A 19,216-nucleotide genomic window follows, 5' to 3' on the forward strand; every position below is an offset into this window, starting at 1 on the left:
GCTTATTAAGATACCCTTTCAATCTATAAAAAGAAATTACCTTAGTAGCAGAATATTAAAGACTGTGCCTAATGGCGTAAGACGTAATATCTTTACCCAAGACATTTGTAAACGAGCCAACCCTGAGGAACTTGACATCACATCTACAATCCGGCCGCTTGCTCTTGCCATAGTGATATGTGAAGACTAACAACTATATTTCCAGCTGTGTATTAAAACTGGCATTTTCTGAAAAGGGGTTAATACCCTGTGGCTGACATCTGCGATATTACCTTATTATAATTATTCTTTGTGTCTGAAAGATTGCACTTTAACCCATGCATGGAGACATTGAGCGTCCGTAAAATAATCTTCCCTAGAGCGCCACCATTTATTATAAAGTACCTTCACTCCAGCCAAGTCTCGTGTCAGACCTGAACAGTGAACTCCGCTATGCCACCGGCTGTTTAAATTACTCAGAAGTGTTTTTCAAAAGGTTTTATTGCATTATATTTGGTACCTTATGTTTGACAAGAAAAAGGAATATTACATGTGTAATTGCAGGAATAAGAAGCTGGTCTGGTATTGGAAGAAAAAAAAAAAGTCTGGTGCTCTTTTATCACAAAGTATGGAGCCTGTCTGAAATACTTAAGCACAAAACTGATCTCTTAAAAAAAAAAAAAATAAAAAAAAAATAGAATGGCTTCAAGTATTACAAACCTGTGAAACTGGAAATGAAATCCAGAGGTATCTAATCGGCAGTACACCTTATCTGCATACACACAACATGAACAAGGCCCTTCGGGGAGGACCGCCATTTAAAAGTCCGTAAGACTAACAAGAAGTCGCCGGCACAAAACCCAACTGCTTATGAAACACCTTGCCTGTCTTTAGTGGAAGAAAAACAAGGCAGATTTCCAAAGGAAAAAAAAAAAACTTGTTCATTTTAAGCCGTGACAGTGCAGGATTTATTTTGGTACTGGCAATACATTTGGCAAAAAAAAAAAAAAATTGTATTCAGGATTCTTTCTTGAGTATCAATAGGTTATTCTAAAATTGTTAGATTTAATAATAAAAAAAAAAATCTGTAAAAGCACAATGAACTAACTATCCAAAGAATTTCTGGATACAGATATCCCTCTATTCTAAGGACAGTTATGGTAAGTTCGGTGCTCCCACACAGAGAAAGAATTGGGGGGGGGGGCGGGTGCTTGAAACAAAAACTTTTAAACACTTAAACACTTTCAGCTTTAGGCCTTTAAACTGCATTTCATGTGGAGTACATAAGAAAAATCAGGAATGGACAGAAGCCAAACTCCAAACATCTGCTGTGCTCCATTAAAAGAAAAAAAATCCAGTGCTAAAACAGCAACTTAAATCCCTGCAACGTCTGAGGAGTCTGCTCTGCTAGCAACCGCCGGCACCTCGGAGACTGGTGGGAGTGTGCTGTCCATGATCGGTAATCTCTAAAAGACAAAACGCTTACCAATATTTCTGCCACACACCTGCTCTGACTACTGTAACGGCAATTCTCCCTCGCTTTTTTTTTTTACATTTTTTTTTAAAAACAGGGTAACTATTCAGATTATGTTTCCCTCTTCACATCTCTTAGCAGCAATTTTTGAAGGTGTTTCTCACGTATATCCTGTATTACATTAGGTATTTAGTATATAGAAATCTTCAGCAGGGTATAAAAAAGTAAAACAATATTTAAAGGCAACAATATTTTTTTACTCCTTTCATTCTCCACATAAGTTACAGAGCAATACAGCAGGTGCGTGACAAAAATATTAGATAGTTGATATGGTCCAATGTCTGTTCATTAGACGTTCGTTCACATTTCATTGGCCAGTTCCTCTTGTTCTGCAGAACTATCGCCATTAATTGTGACAGTCATGTCCTCTTCAGATCCAGGTGGCAAGAAAGCTAAAGCATAAGGGAATAGCTTGTGGCAGCTGGCTCGATAAGATTCAGCAGCCTCTTTGCAGTCTAAGCTGCCATCGCGTAAGGCTTCTAGTACGTCTGTACAGGTCTGCAACACACAAAAAATAAGTAAAAACCATGGATAATTAGCACATTCAAATTCACATGCGATCAACAGAATAAGCTCTTCTTAACCCCTTGAGAAGCCAGAGTGGGCACTTTTGACGTATTAGACCAGTATTTTTTTTTTTAAGGATCAGGCTAGGTGGCATGTTGGCCAGCTGATCTTGCAATAGTTCAGCAGGCAGCATGCTAGCTATTAGTTACTATGCTAGCAAACAGCCATATCAGATTGCCTGCTCCATGCATCAGCAAGCAGATTTCATTTTACTTTTATTCTTACAGAAGCTTTTGATCAATCCCTTTTCAGCAGCTCTCTCTTTACTACACATGAAGCCAGCTTGTTGAAGTGTAAATACCAGGCTTTTCTCTTTGTGCGTACACCAACATGAGAGACTCGCAGCAGAGAGGAAAGGGAACGCTATCCACTAGGGTAGCAGTTGAAGGATGACCATCTAAACTACAGAAACTATTTTACAGCGTTTGCCATATAGAGCGCGCAGAATCTGGCTCAGTATGTCGGTTATGTACAGAGTCATCGCATTTATATTCAGTGTAAGAACAACCATTTACTTTTGCTTCCCTAAACAGATTTGCAATTAGACTCAGATTGTCAAACTGTGCAGGTTTCTAGAAAAAACCCAAGAAAACTGGTCTAAATGAAATTTACAAGACATATGTTCAGAGACAGTGTTCCCATCAGTATGGATTATTTAGAGCAACGACGTTATAGTGAAAGTTTTTACCTGAAGACTTCTATTATCCAGGGTTTCATCAAGGGCTGTAGCCAGCTCGACAGCTTGTTTCTGGCTTGAACTATCCAGATAATACATCATCTTGGCAGCTGAAAGCAAATATTTACATTTACTAGCGTTTCCAGATTTTATAGATGTGCATAAACACAACACACAATCAAGAAAACAAACAAGGAGCAAACGATACAGGATGCAGAGTTTTTATTGTAAGCGAGATGGTTTACAGAATGTGCTGGCGCAATGTGAACAGATCATTACAGCTCCTATCCTTAATATTCATATACGTAGACAACATATCAGCTATTGTCATAGAAGCAAACATGTCCTCTGGTACCGTATGAGATGTGCCCATACAAACAAACGGCTCCCACCCTACCGTTACAGTAGGTTACCTGCTAGTCTGTGGGGTATCGACTTGGAATTTTCTTTCAGGAAAGAGTTGTTAAAATTTTCTGGACTTGTTTCTCCAAAGAGTCTGTTCATTTCATGCTTTAATACTGTTCTAATAGATTCGTTGAGTTCTTTGCTATCGGATACTGCAAGTACAAGCACAAGAGCAATAAGTTTGAGCATTACCAACTGAATAGAGCCATATGGTCGACAAGAGCTCAATGGGGTACCCATCGACCAGAGGTGCTGTTAACCAAATCATTCCTAAATAAACGCACCAACATGTAGTCCAAGGTGCAGATTAGCCATGTCCATTACTTTCATATGAAAAGTGTATGAGCGCCCAGATGACTGAACTTGTAAGCAGTTAAGACAAGGCAATAATTACAGCAGGTTTGACTTTGGATATTAAAGAACCAAAGCAGAACCTAACGCCAGGAGTATGCAATCTGCAGCCACGAGGGAGAAGGAGCACACAGGACATTTTTACGTGCCAATTCACCAACACAAGTCAATAAAAGTAAATGGTAGCCAGCCGAGTAGGTACTGCAGGGATGATTAAACCTACCTGCGCAGAAGAAGCGGATCAGACACTGGTGAAGCCAAGGGTGGTTGGGATCCATGCCAAATGCCCTCTTCACAGATTGCAACATCAACAGGAACTTTTCTAAAACGCAGAATCCCGGGTTAGCAGCCAATGAGCGTATACATACGGTTTTTTAACCCCTTACAGCCTGGGTCAAATTCAAAATGAGATGGGAACAGGCAAACAACCAGGATATATCTTAAATTACAAGTCTTATCTGATGCTCCTTTTTTATCATTTAGTGTTTTATTACTGAACCTTTAACTGCTTACCTTTCCTAAAGTAAATTTCAAAGGCATACAGATGGGTCTCAATCTTGTTCTTCACCAGATTCTTTAAAGGCATTAAAAACTTAATGGCTTCTTCCAGCGGGCTGTCAACCTGAAAAATGTGTGCAGAAACATGGTGTGTAACATGGTAACAGCGACTACTCCTGATGTATATAGAGGTTAGCATCTTTTAGATGAGTATATTCCTTGGTTATACAATAAAAACAACTTATGTAGTAATATTTATAAACATACTAGCCAATTCTATGCAGATACCGATATCCATATAATTTCAACAAAAAATTAAAAAAAAACAACTTTTCTATAGTGCCAAAAATCAAACTAAAATGTGTAAATTACATACATTTTATCAAGTACACAAAGAGGGAGTTGGCAGGAGAGTTACAATTTTAACTTGTATGCTTCACTTTTCCTTTTGAAAGGCCAACCCCTGTAAGTGTATGGGCCAAGAATGAGTTGGATTGCCCTATATAAAGCATATTACAAATGAGTGAGGTTTCTCCAAAGTCACCTCACTGATTGGGCTATGCATTATACAGGTCCTGCTCAGCCCTTCTTGCGGATACGTTTATTGGCCTCGTCAGTGTGGTACGGTTGGTATTCCTCTCCTTTACACTCGGGGAGATCTTCAAAGGGTGAAATATAAGAAACATCCGAGATGCTCGCCAAGCATAGCTAAAGATATGTTTATGTTAGGGTCAGACCCACAGCCAATGCTCAGAAATACCTTGGCCAGCTTTTCCGGAATAAGCTCTTCCTTCGGTCCCCCTATTTCCTCATCATCATCTTCCTTTTTCTTCTTCTGGTTCCGCTGCTGCTTCTCTTTCTCGGCATTCTTCTTCTCCTCCTCTAACTGGGCTTTCTTCTGTGCTCTTCTCTGCTTGTTACGAAGTTTTTTAAGTTCTTTGTCAGACATATTGGCTACGAGGGTAAAATAACGACAGTAAGACAGGAACAAGTCAACAAAATCTGTGTGTAAAAAACGAATAAAAACAAACAGGAGCAGATGGAAAAGGATATGAAAATGACTGCCTTCACCATTAGCCTAATGACAAATAAGACATTACATACTCAGTTTCCTGTAAGCCCCGAACCAGGAACGAGAAAATAAGACTGAGTTTAAAATTAATTTAACTATTGATAAAGTTTAATGGGGATTTATGAGAGAGGGACAACACAATGCAAATCAGAACATGAGATTGCCTAATATTTTATCGATCACGGCCCATCTGGAAAGGCAGGAAATTACACAAGCTGTTATATTTTAGGCAACTATTGCATTTCAGTCATTCAACTCCAAATACTAAACTTAGATTGCGCTGGTTAAAGAGGAGAATCGCTACAAGGAGAGAATAAATGCACACGCAGTCAGATTGACTAAGCCCTGAGAAACCCTGCAAATTCAATTACGTTCAGTGATACAGTACGTGGGATTAAGAATTTGCATCAATTAAAACCGTAATTGGGACTGTTCAATAATGTTCATGTAGCTAAAGGGTTTCATTAAACATCAGTTTTCCCAATAGGATCATTCATTAATTTCCCCCTAAAAAGACTGTCTTATTGCTCACTCTGCACCGTACATTAAACTAAACGTACAAGCTGGCTCCTACGGCTTGTGCTTACTAAACCTTATGGAAGCCATCTTGGCTACAGACCTATTTCAGCATCTAGCATTCTCTGAAACAGTAAGAATCACCCTTTTCAACTTTTCCAGACACTATAGAAATATACAAAAGCAGTACCAGGCTCATATAGTGTTGTTCTATGACAACTGTGCATCTAAACTTTTACACGCATATTCTATTCCTTCTCAATGTCCATGCAACCGTACAAAAGAATAAAAGAATCTCTTAAAAAAGCATACCTGTGTCTGCTTCACGCTCCTTGTTCTCGTCTGTTAACGGGTTATCGTGAAGTTTCAAATAAATTTCTATAGCAATCCGTGCAGCTTTGAAGTAGAATGGATGCTGCCTAAGCACATCTTCTAACTTGAGCAGGTCCACATACGACCTGAGGGTAATTTTTCTCATACAATAGGTGTGGAAGTCAAACTGGTCATCTGTGATCTCCACAAAATGCTGCAATATTAAGAAATATGAGCTTTAGTAAAACACCATGGGAAAAGTAAACACCATGTCTAACCATATTCAACACCAATTTCCGGATCGTGACTTGGATGCACACATCTGAAAATAACGTCATGATCAGGAAACTGGTGTGGATTAACAATTACACGCCTCTACCAGTTTCACTGTCAGAAAGGTGAAAAGGATTCAATACTATGGATTTTAGATAAAGCTAAAGCATCCTTGCTAACCATATCTGTGCTTATAACATGCTAATCCTAGTCACACCTGAGGATTCAGAAGGCATCAATAAGATAGGGCTGACTGTATACTTACTCTTTCAATTTCATGGCATTTCTTAAGTGCTTCTCCGTATTTGTTCATGGATCTGTAGGCCTGTGCGCACTCCGTCTGGAACCACATGCACTGCATCTCATTAAGGTTCTCCACTGCTGATGTCCCTTCCTGAAGAAACATAACGGAACAGCAACGTTACCAACAGCTTTACACCAAAAAGGTAGCTTATTGCAACTTCTGAAGCCATATAAAGTACGCACCCTTGTAAACTTTGAGCACATTTCCTCAGCCTCTTTGATCATGTTTGCCTTTAACATGTACTTTGCGCATTTGGAGTTGATGAACCTGTCCGCTGTGTCCAAAGCCTGGGCCTCGTCCATCCACCGCACGGCCTCCTTGATGTTACCAGCATGCTGGAAGAGAAGCCATCATAGATCTCTCACACGGCTCACACTGCCAGGCTAGGCTTATAACTCAATGGAATACTTCAGGTACCACAAGTTGCTTTGTAACTAGAAATGAGCTTCTGAATCTTGGGTTTGAAAAAAGTAGCCTATTCTTAGTAGAGACAAACTACACCTGCATATCTCTTTCTGCAAACTAAATCACTGCACATTACTCTCAAAGATTTCTAAATTGAAAGCTGTCAAAATCATATCTGATCTCATTCTGATCCCTCTTTCTGGGAGTAGTCAGACATCGTGTAGGTTCTGCAGGTTGTTGCACTTAGAAACAATCACATTTTCTTTAAAGGATTATGATAGTTGATGCAGAAATCAAATTGGCATCTGCTAAAAAACAAAGCAAAAAAACCCCCCAAAAAGTTTCCCAACCCATTGTTACTGAAACGGCATTTTATGGTATCGACAATACGTGCTGCTACAATATATACCATACTGGCAGGAAATGTGTATGCTAACTGGTTAGCTAAATTATTATATGTCATTGGGGGGGGGACTTGCTCTGCCTATTACAGATTTTAGGTTGGAGCCTACATATAAAAGACCATACCTTGTAGATTTTAGCTTTCACTAAGAATAGTTCTATCAGAGTTGGTGTACTTTCAATGGCGGCGTTAATATAGTCCAGGGCTAAGGATGGCTGGCCAATCTTGTCATAGTGCTGTGCCAAATAGTACTGAACCCACAGCAAAGTCGTTGGTGGCTCTTCTTTCCCATCATCTGAATGAAGAATGAGTGTGAGTGTAATTATAGAGACCAATTATAAAATGATACATACGATAATGCAAAAAATTAAATAAATGTTTACCAATCATGGCACAGACCTAATGCTCTTTGGTGGGTCATGTATACTTACCATTAATGTTAAATAACCGGCAGCTCTTTAGAGAAGTCTCATAACCAACTACTAGGTCTTCAATAATCGTCACCTAGACAAGATAGGCACATTGGAAAAAGGGTGGCAACAGTTAAATATCTGTAGGGCTTTACAGCAAAAAGAAAATGATTTAAATGATAGAGAAGCACAACTGAAGCTGTTCAAATGCACATTGCTAGACCTTAATGTACAGTGCACTGGTGGGGTATCAAAGTAGTCCACAAAAGAGCCCTAGCAAAGGCGAGGCACAGCAAGCAAATTGTTGTGTAAACCTAGAGAAAGGGGATAACTCTTTGGTTAGCACCTTACAGGCAAAAAAGTGGGTTTAACAAAACAGTAAATTCATCTGGGGAAAAAAGATTACACTATGGGTACGGAAGATTTGTGCCAAAGGCGTGATCTGGATTATGATGAACCGGTCACATAATGTGGCTTATTCACTAAAAGGAGAGCTGCATTCTCCTCCACTATCCATGTTTATTCAGGGCTGGCTCAGCCATTATAGCAGGAGAAAGGCAAGTCCTTCATAATATGTGGTTATATCAGTGAGAAGAAATTCTGCATCTCACCACAGGTCCCTCCAAATGTTCACTGAATAACCCCCAAGATGATAACCAAGGGAAAAAGGCCAAGTGTAGACTAATGACATGGAAGAAGGAAACGCGGATAATAGATACATCTTTTAGATCTAGAAAAAACATACAGTAAAATACAGGATCCAAGTGAACACCAATATGTATGCACATAATGCAACAAAAAAGGGTATTTATTAAGAGGACTATACAACATGATATATATGCATCCCTAAATCTAAGTAATCAGGAAAATAAACAAAAATATATATATATATATGTATTACCTTCTCTTTATCGCAGTACAGTGATCTCAAGGTATTGAAAACAGGAGGACAGCCTTTGCTAAAATTCATCCTCAGATATTTGTCAAGACACTCTCTGAACTTCCCACCTGGAAACAAACACAGTGTCAAACAGCTTGAGGTCCCCAATCAAGACTGTCAAAGCAGCAACACGACGGCACACTGCTAGATTCCAACTTACCGGTTAGGAAGTTTAATGGCAGTCTCCTTGGCACCAATCCTTTTGGGTATTTATTCCAGCTGTCCTCATAGACCTTCAGTCTCTCATCCATGCTAGCTACAGCGACCAAGAAACAGCTCATTACATGGAGAACTCTAAAAACGTACGTCACGACAGGCTATGGACAGACTGCCATTCAGCAAACGTCCAAATCAATTTCACAATGTGTGGTCATTTTAAGTCATTAATATAGTTTATCGTGTTACGTCATTAAGCAAATTCGCTTACATACAATTTGCACGGGGTTAATGTATTGATGCAAACATTCTGGAAGGATTACTGGGGCTGGATACTCACTAGGTTTAAGAGAGCTCTCTAAACCTTTGTAATATGCCCAGTTTTCTGGGCACCTGTCCTGCAGGGCTCGGTACACCGCTGTAGCCTCTTCTAACCGCCCCAATCTTAGCAGCAAATCCCCTATACAAGCAGGAGAAGGGAAACATATGGTGATTAGTTTGCAAAAAAAAACATTTCAACCACAGGTAAAATGTATCAATGTATAATGCTATTAAGCATTACTACATTAGTCATACATGTTTCTGTGCCTAAATGCCACGTATGAAACGTTAACACTGGTACATTAATTATATAATATAAAAGCTACCCAGCACATTTCATACCTTTTGTTTCTTCGACAGCAAGTTTATCACAGATCTGTTTCTCATAGGTGCAGAGATGATCAAGAGCCTCTTTAAAGAGCTCTGCCTCTCGCAGAACTTGGTTCTGATAAAGCAGCAGTTCGCTGTACTCATAATCCACCTTGTCTGGGGAGGTCTATGATGATTACAAAAAGGGAGAAAGAAAAACTGCATCAGAATCAATTTGAAGTACACATTAGCTCCACGGTTCTTAACCTGTGGGTTGCGCCTCCTCAGGGGAGGTCTGGACTGACTCCAGGAGAAGTGTGAGTAGCCTTTCAACTATACATTGCTTCATGCAAACTCATCCTGCCTAAGATTACATTTTGGGCCATTAAAACATGGGATGTGTGGGTCGTAAGATTTTCCACAAGGGAGGCGTGACTTCAAAAAGGTTAAGAACCACTGTGTTACTTGAACACCGGGCATTTATTATCGGCACCATGCTTTACAGCAGCTAACGCCCTTGTGCCGCGTCTCAAATGAACACGACTCTGCACATTTGTAAATTTAAAATGCACATTTTTCTATCTAAAGCTAGGTTCTCTCTTTTTTTTTTTTGAACTTAAACACTAGACGGTGTTTTACAACAAAATAGAGGGCATTTCCAGATGTATGTGGATATTGGGCTATCACTTTCTGCACATCACAAGATGAATTTATACACCGACCCAATGCAGGGTGTGATCTTCAGAATTTGCATAAAGAACTGTGGAGCCGCTTGAGCCAGCTATTCTGATTTGATGGCAACGTAGCTTGTTTAGAAAACTAACATGTTCCTCCGTTGGATGGGTATATCAATACTGAATACTCCTATCAGAAAAGGGATATAGTTGGAGCTATGCAGTGTTTCTCTGAAGTCATGGTATAATTAATGAAAGCCATTTAGCCAAATTAATTATTCCTCTGACGTGGGTTGATTTAAAGCAATCCTTACAGTGACTAATACATTAATGCGTGTAATTATATATAGATTAGGGCTGAAACAACTAATCGATAAAATCGATAATGAAAATAGTTGTCAACTATTTTCATTATCGATTAGTCGAATCGATTTTTATCGATTTTATCCTTATATAATCCGACCTCAAACAGAGATCGAATTATAACACTAGAATCCAGATCCCCCGCAACGCGGCAGGGGACCTGGATTCCCCTCACTGTCGGCCGGTCTCTCACTTCCGTCTCTCTCCCCCCCTCCCATACACCCCTCTGACTCCTCCCCCTCCCATACACCCCTCTGACTCCTCCCCCTCCCATACACTGCTCTGCTTCTCTCCCGACTCCCTGGTATTTTGTGAGCCTCCGTTGCTGACAGGTACTTTCACTGCAGCTTCATAGAAGCCTCAGCGTAAGTGAAGGTGAGTAACAGAGGTTGTCTGTGCGCATCGCGCAGAGCCCCACCGGCTGACAGAGAATCGAGGTCTCGTGCAGAGGATCATCCTCTCTGTCAGCTGGTGGGGGTCTGCATCGCACAGACAGCCTCCGTTACTGCCCTTCACTTACACTGCAGCTCCATAGAAGCCTCAGCGTAAGTGCCTGTCAGCAACGGAGGCTCCCAAAATACCAAGGAGTCGGGAGAGAGGCAGAGAGGAGTATGGGAGGGGGGAGGAGGCAGAGCGGAGTATGGGAGGGGGGGGAAGGCAGAGTGGAGTATGGGAGGGGGGGGAGGAGGCAGAGTGGTGTATGGGAGGGGGGGGAGGAGGCAGAGTGGTGTATGGGAGGGGGGGGAGGAGGCAGAGTGGTGTATGGGAGGGGGGGAGGAGGCAGAGTGGTGTATGGGAGGGGGGAGGCAGAGTGGTGTATGGGAGGGGGAGGAGGCAGAGTGGTGTATGGGAGGGGGGAGGAGGCAGAGTGGTGTATGGGAGGGGGGAGGAGGCAGAGTGGTGTATGGGAGGGGGGAGGAGGCAGAGTGGTGTATGGGTGAGATAATGAATTTCAGGGAGGCAGAATGGCATATCTGGGGGAGATAGAGAGGTGTATAGGGGAGGTAGAGTGGTGTATGGGGGGTATAATGAATTTCAGAGTGGCATATCTGGGAGAGGCAGAGTGGTGAATCAGGGAGAATTTCAGGGTGGTGCAGGGCATTTATGGGGAGTGGAGTGGCATATCGGGAGGTATAAGGCATAAATGGGGGCGAGTGGCATATTGGAAGTTATAGACATATCTGGGGGTAAAAGGTATATCAGGGGGCTCAGTTGCATATCACTGGCATATAAGGAGTATAAAGCATATCGAGGGCACAGTGGCATATCAGGGGCACAGTGGAATCTCTGGCATATAAGAGGTATAAGGCATATATGGGGCAGAGTGGCAAGCTGGGGGTCAGATGTGCATAACTGGGGGCAGTTTGGTAAATAAAAGAAAATATAAACAAGGCTTTTTTCTCAGTTTTTATTAAATATGAAAAATAGTTAACATTTGAATTAATATTTACTAATAACTTTGTATTAAAACCTAGTTTGAGAAACACTGTGTTTGGGTTCTTGTAGCTTTTATTATTATGTCAGTAAAATAAGAAGGTGAATAGCGAGAGGCCATTGCAATAAAGAGATGAAAGTGTCAATTGTACGTTTTTTTAAATTTTAAAAAAATGCATTTTTTATCCAATTAATCGAAAAAATAATCGGCCAACTAATCGATTATTAAAATAATCGTTAGTTGCAGCCCTAATATAGATATCTATATTTATACACATACACAAATACCAATAGATAAAATCCATTTTTTAAGCAGATTTCTATGCCATTACCTGCTGGGTCTTGCGGAACTCCTCCAGTATCTTTGCTGCCATCTCGTAATCTTCTAGCAAATGATAAGCAATAGCGTAACCAATCCACGATGCCCGCTGTGCAGGCCTCAGCTGCAATAATTGGTACCTGGTTTCCTGCAGGAGAAACGTATTACTGGGGCTAAAAACATATAGAAGTGGGAACATAAATTACCATATTTTTGGCATTTATTTTCTACCACTTGAAAACAGTCACATCTACCCTACTCTGCTTGGGTTCATAGCGTAAACACTGGACTGACAAAAGGAACATGTCTATTGTTAGTGGGTTTAGTTGCCAGGTTGGACTTTTTTCTATTTACTAAAAATTGCTGAATAATCTCCTTTGCATTTTACTAAATGCATACTTTATAGTATATACATTGGAATTTAGTATGTCAGAAATAGAACATTTGGGAGGTATATTTAAGATGTTTAGGAAAACAGTGAGATTTTAATCACATACATACCCTATAACCTTCCAGGTCCCGCATTTGGATTTGCAGCAAAGAGAGATCCCTCAGGATTTGAAGGTTGTCCTTATCCCATTTTAGGGCATTCCTATAACATTTGATCGCCTCGTCATATTTTTTATCTGATCTTTGCAAGAGGCCATATACATGCCAGCCTGGAAAGTGGTGTCAAGGCAGCTAACACTCTCAGATGGAAGAGAATATACAAATGTAAAAATCACATGAGCAAGTATGCGTGATTAAGGGAATGAATGAATCTGTGAATGATTAGTATCTGAATGAATGACTATATGAATGAGAATGTTTGTGTCATAGCATGGATGTGTAAGGGATAGCATGGCATAGGGAGCCTGTAATCACACTATCTTGCTCAAGTTCTATCATGCACTGGCTGTCTGGGCATGATAGGAGTGTGATTGCTCTTAGCCATTATTTGATTTTTTTGTCCAATTTTGGTGTGGACAAAAAATAAATTTATATATATATATATATATATATATATATATATATATATATCACACTCCTATCATGCCCATAATATTGTTATTGAATTTTTTTGTCCTATTTTGGTGTGTTACTTTTATTAAAAGTGTGTTGTGGTTATTTAATTTTGTGTGTGTGGTCATTTTCAGTCAAGTGAATCCTGAATTTTCGGTTTCGGTCCAGAATTTTCATTTCGTTGCATCTCTAATATTACACATCATGTTTACTGGCAACAACCATTTCATCATTTACTTTTACTAATACCAAGCACACTTTGAAAAGGGATACAGACATGGCTCTTGAGGTCATTCCTCAGCCCTCTTCGGACTAGTTCATACGCATCCTCTTTCTTCCCAAGGCAGTTCAAAGTCAATCCTTTCATGGCCAGCGTTTCTGTAGGGGTGGCAATACATTTGTAAAGATACCAGACACCTCTATCAGTTCATATTTGAATTTGTTTAAGTCTCTATAAGCTGTTACCTCCATGTTCTGCAAATTTGGGATTGGACAGGATCTGCTTGCAAAATTTCAACCCATTTCGATATTGTTTGTGCTCGTAACATCTCTGCAAATACAAGAGGCAAAATAAATGAGTAATGATCAGCAGCCAAATGTTGGAACGGGTGTATAAAATGTATTCATCCAATGACGAGAATTAAAACTGCCAGCATATGTTTACATGCATACGCACCCTCCAAACCCGAAATCAATGGCTGGTCTGAAAGCTTTATTAATAGTCATTATCTGTCGTCTACCATAATCGGTGTCTGAACCCGCATGTCGTGTTTCTGCCGATAACGCAGCTTTTGTATGCAGTTTTACCCAGTCTCGGTTACCACTTTCTTCTATGTACAGGGTAGGGTTCTTTGGCCGTGCGCACTACCCCTCTAACTCCCACAGAGCCCGCCAGGGAAGTTCCCAAGTCTGATTATAGGTGTAAAGACAGCCTTATACATATCAGTCACAGTGGTACCAATAAGACTAAGGAGTTCAGTCTCAAAGTGGCATAGGCCTTGAAATTCTTCACAATGGCTAAACTAATTTATGACCACCTTAAACTGCTGGGACTTTTACCTTATCAGTCTTTCTCCATTACTCCTATACTACTGTCCATGTTTCACAGTTAGTATTGCTTTTGACTTGAGGTGGAAAGGTCATCCTTAAAACGGAACGTTAGTCCAATAAAAGGGTATTTTATATTGTGGTACTCTGTTTCCCCCAATACACAAACACACTTGGCTGCTGAGTAAGACTAACCGTATTTCCCTTTTACAATTCTAGAACTTGATTTAAAGACAGTCACGGCACAATCGAGCTTGGGAGTGCAAACCCTGTTAGTTGCACCCACAGGAATCATATTTAAGAGGACAGGGTGGAGATGACAGACAGTCATAAAAAACAAACTTCCACCCATCCAAAATGAAAAAAAAAGCGTCCAATCAAACTAAAAGTCGATAAATACACCTCTACTTCACACATATTACATATCTAAAAACATGTAAACGATGAAAGAAGTCCGCACATGAATTCAATGGGGTCAAAATATTGTTACTTGGACATATTATTGACTTATAGTTGGTATTTTGGAAATGTTGTTGCCCGCAGTATTTATTATGTTTAATGATTAACGAGCTAATCAAATGAAAAGCCATTTCTGGCAATTACAATTTGATTCGGTTACACATACGCGAAAATATCTGAAAGCATCAGAACTGCTGAGGATGCACAAAAAGCACGCTGGCAGCGCAGAGCAAAGGCCTGAACCCGATATCGTGCCAGGCAGAGCAAAGGATTTAACCCATCACGCCAGGCCGCACAGAGCAAAGGATTTAACCCGACATCACGCCAGGCCGCGCAGAGCAAAGGACTGAACCCGATATCATGCCAGGCGCGCAGAGCAAAGGATTTAACCCGACATCACGCCAGGCCGCGCAGAGCAAAGGACTGAACCCGATATCATGCCAGGCGCGCAGAGCAAAGGATTTAACCCGACATCACGCCAGGCCGCGCAGAGCAAAGGATTTAACCAGACATCATGCCAGGCCGCGCAGAGCAAAGGATTTAACCCGATATCACGCCAGGCCGCGCAGAGCAAAGGACTGAACCCGATATCATGCCAGGCGCGCAGAGCAAAGGATTTAACCCGACATCATGCCAGGCCGCGCAGAGCAAAGGATTTAACCCGATATCACGTCAGGCCGCGCAGAGCAAAGGACTGAACCCGATATCATGCCAGGACGCGCAGAGCAAAGGATTTAACCCGATATCACGCCAGGCCGCGCAGAGCAAAGGACTGAACCCGATATCATGCCAGGACGCGCAGAGCAAAGGATTTAACCCGATATCATGCCGGGCTGCGCAGAGCAAAGGACTGAACCCGATATCATGCCAGGCGCGCAGAGCAAAGGACTGAACCCGATATCATGCCAGGCCGCGCAGAGCAAAGGACTGAGCCCAATATCATGCAAGGACGCGCAGAGCAAAGGATTTAACCCGATATCATGCCGGGCCACGCAGAGCTAAAGATTTAACCCGACATCATGCCAGAGCGTGCAGGGCCAGGGCTACCTGTGGACTTTTTTAAGCTGCTAGCATAGATCAACACCGCTCCTTACATGTATTAAACTGACAAATAATGCCTGCTTCTTTCTGTTCATCTATTACTGAGTTTATATTCTAGGATAGAAGTGTCTTGATAGTATTTCTGCCAATCTGAAGTTTATTTGATGTTTGCAGTGGATTATTTTAAAATCGATGTGACAGGCAGGCGTGTGTGAGGGGGTGGGGTGGTAGGGTCCTAGTTGCAGCATTGACAGTTACAGTCTACACATCAGATAAAATAAAGTGTTTCGTCTGAGCGGGCAATCTTTATACAAAGAAATGTTTTGTTGCGTACATACCTTGTTAAGCCTCTGGGCACTAATGACTTTGCAACTTTACATTAAAAAACTTTAACGAATCTATAAAGCGGTAGTGATGGGAACCCCCAAACACTATTACCCACACATGGCTTCTGCATTTTGGCTTTATTTTTTTTTTACATAGTAGTTTAGGTCGAGAAAAGACTTGCATCCATTAAGTTTAACCCTTTTCCTATTCCTTATTAACTACTGTTGATCTAAGCTACCCCATAGTCCTCTGCAGCAGAACTGTCTCACTGTTCGCTTATTGTTCTGTTTAGACACCAGCGCGCCCGTGTAAAGTCTATCAATTTCAATGGGAGCACTTTCCAGCCATCAGTGGCAAGAAAAGCCATGGAGAAATGAGTAGGGGTGTTATAAGTAAGAACTGGACACGCTGTATTACCGAAGGTAATTTGACAAAATGCAGGATTTTATTAATTTTTAATTAACCCCGTCAGATAAATATAAAGATATGATATTCAGATTTTTCATTTATTGTACACGTGTCATTCAGATTTTTCACGTATCATATGCTTGTCACTCAGCTCACAGGCTCTTTTCTTTCACTTTATCCATTTGGTTTAGAAGCTGTGATGATTCAGCACATTTCCCCCCCCATCCAACTCCTAAACTCCATGGAGCCGGTCAAGAGAATCACCAACATAACACGAAGTAAAGCCGGGCAGATGAAACTGCAACTCTCCTGCTAACTTCCCCGTCAGTGAATAAACTCCCTGTTCCGTGTGCTATAGAAAAAGAATACTTGCTGAAGCAGCAGTACGGAGATACTTGCTGAATCCTGGTAAGTTATCCCCACGGGTGGAGCTTGCATAGGAAATAGATTTTGGCAGTGAAGCCAAGTAAAGGCAGCACCCTAGACATGAATGCAGGTCACAGCATGCCAGTTACTATAATGGTCACAGCGACTGAAAGCCGTCCAACTTGATAGGCGACAAGCGCACAGCGTCAAAATCTTCTGTTAATGCGTTTAAATGGTTCTTCTAAAAGGAAAGTAACGCCCATTTTAAAGTTTTTCTCCCAATTAAACACAAGAACACGTTTAAAATCTCTCCACTAGCTCCCTGCTAAGCATTTGCACCCCTCCCTTTTTTTCCCCCCTCGGACTGACTGGATTCATTCATTGAATTACTGCTCAGTGATCCAAGGAGCCTGCTAAACGTTATACGCACAAGTAAACAGCATCTTCCTGTCAAAGACTAAAAAGGTGAAGATAGCAAATGCCCGCACACACCAAGGCTAACGCAGGACCTTCTGAGCAGCGCAGATGTCCGTTCTGAAAGACTTATGTCTCCAAACCTCTAGGAACCTGCCGACTGCTGAAAAGGCTTTGCTCAGCTCATGTGCTTGACAAACCTCAGCAGCAAAGGAGTCATGACCCCGAAATTCATTCCTACATCTCGCCTGGAGATCATAAACATAGGATTATCTTAATGAATGTATACTGGGCCCCAAAAATCTACATAATCTGTCAAAAAAGGTCTTTATACTCAACATGCAAAATGCCAAGTCTGCCAGACGACAAATGTACACAAATGCTAGACTTTTTCAAATTATATTGTTCCAACGAATACCCAACAATATCTACGAACAGAGCACAAGCATAGCATGCATATTAACGAGTTCTGCTACTGAAGGCTCGTGCACAACCCCCCTGCATACTATATATGCCGCTGTCACCAAGCCTCCCGATCACTCAGATGTTGACAAATGTGGAAAGAGAAGTTCTCATGTTGGTTCGCGCTTAACGCTCGCTCCAAACTTTAGATCTAGTCCCGTTACTCATTGTGGCAGCTTTTGATCTGCATAATACATTCTTCACATTAAAGATTATTGTTCTGGAATGATCCCGTGCTTTCGCACATCAACACATGGGATTTTCTACGGCTTAGGCGACCAGCATGGACTCAAGCCAGATGCCTGCTCAGTAGCAGATGCGTGGGGGGACCGGCTCAAACCACATCCTTCCCCTCCACAGTGGGCCTATGTGTCTTTATTACAGCCATGTGGGAATCCCGTGCAGACATTCACCTTATGTCTCATCAGACGTATTCTCTTCCAACAAGACTTTCATTTAGCCGAGCTCCACAACGCACAGGTGCCAGACATGACAGCCACGCAGACTAATCAGACACATGACGTATGATACCCACACCAAATGTTACACCCATTCAAAACCTTGTGCACAAGACATGTCAGGAACCCGTACCCCACGTGTCATCCAGCATTTGACAGATGCATCACTATCCCACCAGTCCAAATGCATCACACGCTCAACACAGAATACAACCTGATTCTCAACCTACACATCTGAGATGCGTCTCCATTATCCACATTAAACACTTCCCCCAACCGAGCAGAAGTGTCACAGCACCCATCACTTTACACACACTGTCAGAACAGCCACACAAGAGCAATAGCAACCATTCCCACAAACCATGCCTGCTAGACAGGCACTATAGATATAAACAGATATATATATATACATACACACACTACCCTACTGAGTGTACTAGAAACCGTGTGGGCAATAAATTACCATTTAGCGCGTTTTCAGACGTGACCTGGAAACGTTTCCCCTTCTATCCCCCACCCCCTCAAACTGTAAGAGACAGCAGCTGCCAGGCCTATCAACGGATATTCATTAGCAACCCGTCTCCCACGAAACACAGGCTGAGCGCACCACCTGACACTGCCTCAGTCACAGGCCATACAGGTCCCACTCGCTACCGACATACCCTCACGCACACAGCCTCTCACCAGAATCCTTTTAAAGAGCGCGTTCTCTTTAGGCGGGAGGCTGACGCTCGGCATCTCGAGGCCGCTCCTCACACCACCCGCTGTTCCCGCGTACCGCCCTACTGTTCTCCGCCTCGGACCGTCCGCGTGCTGTGCCCCGGTACTGCGCCGCTCAGAAACGGGTACAGAGCCAGATCACCGCTCAGGCCTCCAACTTCTCCGGTACAGCCAGAACGGCAACACAGATCGGGGAATCGCACGGCTACCGCGTCACCTCGCTGCCCTATCGGGGCCCCGGCCGGGCACTTCACGTGGTAATTTAACAAACCCGACAAGAGGCTCAGGCCA

General features: G+C 41.9%; 1 protein-coding gene across 2 annotated transcripts; it reads right to left on the reverse strand.

The window, feature by feature from the left end:
* Positions 1-1,813: 1,813 nt before the first annotated feature.
* LOC149287439 (N-alpha-acetyltransferase 15, NatA auxiliary subunit-like) lies at positions 1,814-18,943 on the reverse strand. Of its 2 annotated transcripts, none has more exons than XM_089492874.1 (20): positions 18,890-18,943; positions 13,689-13,773; positions 13,497-13,601; positions 12,723-12,880; positions 12,235-12,369; positions 9,465-9,618; positions 9,142-9,261; positions 8,806-8,901; positions 8,607-8,713; positions 7,727-7,799; positions 7,421-7,590; positions 6,670-6,822; positions 6,449-6,577; positions 5,911-6,124; positions 4,771-4,964; positions 4,026-4,134; positions 3,736-3,834; positions 3,170-3,313; positions 2,769-2,866; positions 1,814-2,011 (listed from the first exon to the last, which is right to left on the reverse strand). In XM_089492874.1, the coding sequence occupies exons 1-20, from the start codon at positions 18,941-18,943 to the stop codon at positions 1,814-1,816; spliced, it is 2,595 nt and encodes an 864-aa protein (XP_089349000.1). The 2 variants fall into 2 exon arrangements, with proteins under 2 accessions (XP_089349000.1, XP_089349001.1); XM_089492875.1 differs by having other exon boundaries at positions 8,806-8,897; positions 9,138-9,261.
* Between the last annotated feature and the right edge of the window lie 273 nt (positions 18,944-19,216).

Source organism: Sceloporus occidentalis, unplaced genomic scaffold, assembly GCF_023333645.1.
Source record: "Sceloporus occidentalis isolate IW3139 unplaced genomic scaffold, rSceOcc1.0.p SCAF_61, whole genome shotgun sequence".
NCBI classification, from domain to species: Eukaryota; Metazoa; Chordata; class Lepidosauria; order Squamata; family Phrynosomatidae; genus Sceloporus; species Sceloporus occidentalis.

Excerpts from the sequence above, each read along its gene's own strand:
- LOC149287439 (XM_089492874.1), bottom strand. The coding sequence starts at position 18,943 with ATGCCGAGCGTCAGCCTCCCGCCTAAAGAGAACGCGCTCTTTAAAAGG. Across the intron at positions 4,135-4,770 it reads TTCCGGAAAAGCTGGCCAAG|GTTGACAGCCCGCTGGAAGA; the intron begins GTATTTCTGAGC and ends CACATTTTTCAG. Across the intron at positions 3,835-4,025 it reads TGAAATTTACTTTAGGAAAG|AAAAGTTCCTGTTGATGTTG; the intron begins GTAAGCAGTTAA and ends TCTGCGTTTTAG.